The sequence below is a fragment of the Belonocnema kinseyi genome, chromosome 2 (assembly GCF_010883055.1).
Source record: "Belonocnema kinseyi isolate 2016_QV_RU_SX_M_011 chromosome 2, B_treatae_v1, whole genome shotgun sequence".
Lineage (NCBI taxonomy): Eukaryota > Metazoa > Arthropoda > Insecta > Hymenoptera > Cynipidae > Belonocnema > Belonocnema kinseyi.
In genome coordinates, this window is record NC_046658.1 from 108589804 (window position 1) to 108596624 (window position 6821).

The 6821-nt window shown below is 27.0% G+C and overlaps 1 protein-coding gene across 1 annotated transcript in view; it reads right to left on the minus strand.

Annotated features, from left to right (window-relative positions):
* The window catches only part of LOC117168026, a 7887-nt gene extending 2521 nt beyond the window's left edge, over positions 1-5366 (minus strand). Inside the window, exons 1-2 of the mRNA XM_033353345.1 lie at positions 5247-5366; positions 5005-5112 (exon numbers count right to left, since the gene is read on the minus strand). Coding sequence (XP_033209236.1) covers positions 5005-5112; positions 5247-5285 — 147 coding nt within the window. The 5' untranslated portion in view covers positions 5286-5366. The remainder of the gene's footprint in view (positions 1-5004; positions 5113-5246) is intronic.
* Positions 5367-6821: the final 1455 nt, after the last annotated feature.

Genomic DNA, 6821 nt, shown 5'->3' on the forward strand with positions numbered 1-6821 from the left:
CCAAACAGTGGATTTCCACAGGCGAACCAGCTCCAAAGAAGGCAAAGACCGTAAAGTCAGCTGGTAAGGTTATGGCTACAGTTTTTTGGGATGCACGTGGCAAGAAAAAAAATTCTCTTTCATCACGACAACGCCCGAGTTCACACATGCTTATTTTGAGGAACTTCCGAAAACGCACTTTTCTGAAGGATTAAAAAAACTTGAAAAGCGATTGACCAAGTGTATAGAGCTCCAAGGAGATTATGTTGAAAAATAAAAAAAAATTTACCCAAAAAAAATTGTTTTTATACTTCATTCTAAGGACTTATTGAACTACCCTCGTAGCTCATCGGATAGGACCGCAGGTAGGGCTGCAGAAAAGGATTACAAATTAAACATAAACTTTTTTCGAGGATGCATCTACAGATTCAAAAGTTTAAATTCAGAATCTACGGATTTCGACGATTTCAGATGCCTAAAGATTTTCCTAAAAAGTTTATAATTACACTGTTAGAAATATCTGGTGGAATTTTCAACCACATGTGGTTGAAGTTTTATACAGTTACGATGGTTGAAATTTTAACTACTTGTGAATGAAAAATCAACAACACGTGTAATGAAAATTTCAACTGTTCAGTTGAAAATTCAACTACATGTTACTGAAATTTCAGTACAGCGAAAACAATTTTATTCGGCACAATTAGTGAATTTCAAAGCAAGTATAATTTTTCAGAAAATTGAATAGGTTTGATTCAAGATTTTTAAATAATCCTAAATCTGAAATAAAACCCATAAAGATTCCTTGAAAATACTGTGCTTTCCAATTCATTAACTGTATCAAAATAATTCTGATAAGGAATCATGAATTACTTAGTACGTTTGTGACGTGGGATCCATGATAGTATGAATGAAATTTTCTCATTGTAATAATATTATTCCTACGAACTTTTTTTTCTTCAAAGCTGATTCTTTCACTAAATATTATATGTATGCCCTTTGTTATTATTATGGATCTCGCGACACAAGGAAGGAGTCGCTGGGGCGAGAAGTATGATGACGCATGAAGGTGATTGCGCGTCTTCATTAATTTTCAATTATATTTGATTGAATTTAATTTTAATTCTGTGAATGAACGAGATTTCAACCACAAAAGTGGTTGAAAAGTGGTTGTTTTTTCAACATATTTCTAACAGATAGGATTAATATAATGTATCTTGGAAAGAAAGAGAGATATCATCATAGTGGACAACATTTTCAGATTCACCTTCAAAGTCACTTAGTATATAAATATTATTAATTAAATGTAAGTAAAGAAAATATGCATATATAAATATAAATAACCTGGAAAATATCAAAGCGATTGGGTTTTATGACATTCTATTCTTGAACCCCTGATAAAAGGATTATCCTTTTGACTAAAGCTCTGACGATTTCTGATCGTGTTCTCACGAATTATTCTTACTTTTCCGGACGATTTCTGTCGAGAAATGTAAAAAAAGTGGAAACTTACAAACAAAAAATTTTTAAATAACTTGCGAACAAAATTATTTTGATATCTTTGTCAGAAGTCCTGACTTTTTTCTGATGCATTCCTGACTGTTTTGGCAGGTCACTTTGCATCCCTAAATCGCTATCTTTTCCTATTCGCAATCTCAATAATTTTCTATCTCTTTCTCTTATAACATTTGTGATCAAGGACTGTTCACTTTTTCTATCCCTTATTCTATCAATTATGAATTCAAATATTTTTCTCTATCTTTCGTAGCAATAGAAAAGTTAGGGAATTTATTTCAAAAATGAATTTGGCGTTGACCAGGTACTAGAAATCAGCACGCGGGGCGACAGTCGGTTGAGACTCTTGCTTGAAACACACGCAGCGTAGCGGGAAGGCGCAGTGCGCGAGTACTCACATGTGGAGATTGCGCAATAATATGCATTCGAATTAGAAATGCTTCAGACGGCCCAGTCTTTTTACGTTTTAATACTCTCGATTAGCAGCAAGACTATTTGAAGGTAACCCCTGAAACTGGACTGAAAGCAAGAGTTTGGTTTATACAGAAATAGATAGACGTTGGTAGATGTATGATACGATAAGATAAAGAAGAGGAGATTATAAAGTAGATAGATGGTAATATAGATTGACAGAGAGATAAAAAAATATTTTTTCCCATTACTGGTAATTTTTCTGATAAAATAAGTATAATAATATGCTTTTAAAATTTTTTGGAACAAAATGATATTAATTTCAAAATAATATTAAATTGAATTATAATTAAGTATTACTTCACTAAACACTACATTTAATTTTTTGTACATTAACAATACCCATTTTGAAATAATGCTTTACATTTTGCAGGTCAATGGTCAATCGAAGCTTTTTTGTAAAAATTTCCAAAGTAACCAAATAATTTACTGAAATCGTTCGGAAATTTTCCCAAAATTATCTCCGGGGAAATTTTCTAAGCTCTTAAAAATTTATCGAACTTAGTAGGGAATTTTCACGATATTATTTCTCAGAAAATTACCAAATTTTTGGGTTTCTTGCTCCACGAAAAATTGTTTACAGTGTATGAAATATTACATGAGAAATAAGAAAAAAAACAAATACTGGTATAATGTTTATAATAGTATAAAAAGACATTTCAACAGCCAAAACAAACATTAATTTTTCTTTTATAATAATTAGATTTAGAAAGGGGAAACCTACGTGATATTCGATTTATGTTGAACAAATGCTTTCCAGCACATGCTCAGCATTTAAGATCGAACAGAGCATTTATAGAGCATTTAAAGCATTTATTATTTAAACAAATATATATATATATATATATATATATCATAATTATTACATATATTTTTACAAAAACATTCTCTAGTGGAATAAACATATACTTTTTTTAAATTGCAGCGTTGCTACTGACCTAGTAATTCCACAAAGTCAGGTAATGGCACGGAAAACCTGACAGATTTCGGGAATTTTCTATGAACTATAGTTGAAGTTAATTTTATTATTATGGTTAAAAATGACAACCATTTAGTTGAAAATTAATCTGTTTTGGTTGAGGATTCAAACTATTTTGTTACATCAAATATCATGTTTTTCATTATAAATTTATCTTCTTTGGATAAGAATTTAACTACTTAGTTGGAAGTGGAACTACTCTATTCAAAATTGATTTTTTTAGTTGATGATTGATCATTTCAGTTGAAAACTTTTTTTTATTATTGAATTATTCTGTTGAACACTATTTTTTCTAGTTCAAACTTAATTGATTTAACCGAAAATTTAACTCGTACATCTTCGGTTCAAAATTTATCTTCTTACGATGAAAATTTAAATATATTTGGTTAAAAATTCCTGAATCTTATTGAAAGTTTGAATTTTGTAGGAGAATATTTAAACTTCTTGGTGACTCATTCATCTTTTTGGTTTAAAATTGCTTTAAAATTTTATCTATTATGGTAGAAAATTCATCTTATTGATTAAAAATAAGTTTTTTATTATTTAGAATTAATTTTGTTAACTTAAAATGTAAATGTTCCATTTTTTGTCCAAAATGTATCCTTTTTTAATAGAAATTTAATCTTCTTGGTTAAAAATGATACTATTTCGTTGAAAATTTACTTTCATTTTGTTTAAATCTAATTTTTTACTTAAAATTTAAATTTTCTGTTTTTAATTGAAAATGTATCTTTTTTAGGTGAAAATTCAACTATTTGTTGAAAATTAGTTTTTTTGGTAGAAGAGTACTCTCATTTGTTGAAACTTTATCTTTTTGGTTAAAAATCCATTTCTTTGGCAGAAAATTGAACTATTTTGTTGCAAATTTGTTTCTTTTTTGTTATTGTTCAAACTTCGTTTCTTTTTCGTTGAAAATTTTATTTTGCTAACGGAAAATTTAAGTATTTTATTGTTGGTAGAAAATTGATATTTTTAGTTGAAAATTCACGTATATAGATGAAAATAAATATTTCTTTTAGTTGAAAATTCACTTCAACTATTCCATTTGTTGTGCAAACGTTACCGTCTTTGATAGAAGTGTAATATTTTTCTTTAAAAAATGGTCTGTTTTGTAGAAAATTAAACTATTCTATTTTTGGTTAAAATATCATTTCTTTTGTTGAAAAATAGCTATTTACTTGAAAATTCGTCTTTTTTGTCGATAGCAAATTTATCTTTTGGGTTGAAAATTTATATATTTGATTGAAACTGTATCTTCTTGGATAGAAAATTCATGCTTTGTGTTTAAAGTTAAATTAATTTGTTCAGAATTCATTTTTTGTGTTCAAAATTTATTGTTCTAACTAAAATTTTTATTCTTCTATTCTTGGTTAAAAAAATTTATTTTTATAAACAATTTTTGTTTGTTGAAAATTAGTTTTTTTTTAACATTTATTTTCCTGACATTTTAAATCTTCTAATTTTTTTCAAAGAGAATCTTTTTTAAATAAAAATTCAGGTACTTTGTTGAAAATGAGTTGTTTTTGGCAGAAAAATCATTTTTTGGTTTAAAATTCAAGTAACTAAACTTTGAAAACATAATGAAAAGTGCTTAGAATATATTTTGAAACATTTTTTTGCATTCGAACTATTAATCTTCTAGGTGCATGGTTGGTTTTATACGTAGAAGAATTTAGAAATTGGCATATTGTAGCAACCCTGAAAACGGCACTGTTTGCTGCGAGTAATGTATTTTCAATTACTGTGACATTATTCCGCAAAATTTAAATAGTGTAATTATTAATAATAAAGATAGAAAATACCATTTTTTAAATACTAATTTGAAATGCTGACAAGTGGTCATTAAATTATTAAATCACATAAATGTCGAGCATATTCTTGAGCATATTCGCATGCTGATTAAAATTTCTCTGATCACTTAAAACTCTTTAGAACACTAGGTGAGGATATACTTTGGACTCCTCCTCTCCCCGAAAATGCCTCACGTAATTAATGAATGCTTCCTTAATGGATTTTAGTATTAGTTTTAATATTAATAATTTTTTTAAATGAATTTTAATTACCTGATGAATTATTGGTATGCCAACCAGGTTCCATTGTATTACGTCGTGAACAAGATTCCAAATTGGTAGTGCCAAGACTTCTGTATGTTGTAAAAGCAAACAAGTTACCTAAAATTAAAAAAAATAGGTCTAATATTAATAAATGATTTAAGTTGACGAGAAAACAAACAATAAATTGTTGGGGATATTTATAAGAATTTTGAATAATTGTTTCATGAGAATATGAAAATATGAAATATTACCAGAATATAAGTTAAGGCACCCATAATTAAAGTTCTCATCAACAATAATCCATAATTTGCAGGTGATGAGTTGTTGATTGGTCCACGTTAATCGTTAAAGTAACTACCCACAGCTTCCAAATCCGGCGACTTAAGAGGTTGGAATAATGATCTTATGCAAGGTTGAAAGTGAAAGCATTATAGAGAATTACAGAAATTTTTCCAGATTTGTGACATACGATTAGTATTCCTATTTTCTGATATATGGAAATTCATTTCTAAAATCAATGAATAATTCACTTTTTTACAAGGACACTAATTTTCTATAAAAAAAAATATATATGGGATAGGAAAATTGTCGCAAATTCTTATTATTCCAATTTTTTAAATTTTATTATTAATTTTTAAAGGGGTGCAGTGTTGGGGATGTTCCTTAAATAAGGAACTAATCACAGCTACAATTACTTTGTCAATATAGTATCTTGCTACACTTCCAGCCATTTTCACTGTTCACAATAGAAGAATTTGCAGTTTCAAGTCTATACAATTGAATAAATTTCAATTTTAATCTTCAACGTTGAAATATTTCAAAAAATCGATTCAAAATTGCAATTTATTGTATTATAAACATTAAATATTGATGATTCTTCCATTGTAAATACTCACAATTAAACATTTTTAAATTGCAAATCATTAAAATTGCATAATTTTCTATTATACACATTATATATCAATAATCTTCAATTGAAAATATTCAAAATTGAGTCATTTTAAATTGCAGGTCGTGATAATTGTAGAATTTTTATTTGCATCGAAATTACATTATTTTCTGTTATAAAAAGTAAATATTAAAGAGCCTTCAATTGCAAATATTCAAAATTGAAGAATTTTAAAATGGAAATTGTTAAAATTGTAGAATTTTCCTATGCAAATCTCACAATTTGGTAAATTTTCAAATGCAAATTTTCTAAATTAAACTATTCAGACAGCGAAAATCGAAATTACATAATTTTATATTATTTGCATCAAATATTGAATAGTCTTCAATTGTAAACATTCCAAATTGAAGAATTTTAATTTGAAAATCTTCCAAAATGAACTATTAAAAAATCGAAATATTTATAAGTGAATAATTTTCAATTAAGGTGTCTTTAATTTTGAAATTTACAATTAAAAGTATGGAAGATTCAAATTTTACAGTTAAAAATGGTGTAATTTTGATGATCTAAATTCAAAATTTCTTCAATTCAGAAGATTTAGAATTGAAAATTTAAGTTTAAATACTAAATCAGAACCAATTGAATTTTGATTTCCAAAATATTCCAAATTTAGGAATCTTTGCTTGTTCATCTTTACAACTTAAGAATTTTAGCCTGAAATTTTATCAAATTTAAGAATTTTTAATTGTAAAGCTTCAACAAAATTGTACAACTTTAAATCTTTAAAATGAAAGCGTTTTTAATTTTTAAAATTAACATTTAGAAAATTCAAATCAATTAATGATATTTATAATTGAAAACTCTTGATTTTTGATTGTGCAAATCATCACAAGTTGAGAATTTGTATTATAAACCTTTAACATAAAGAATTTTAAAC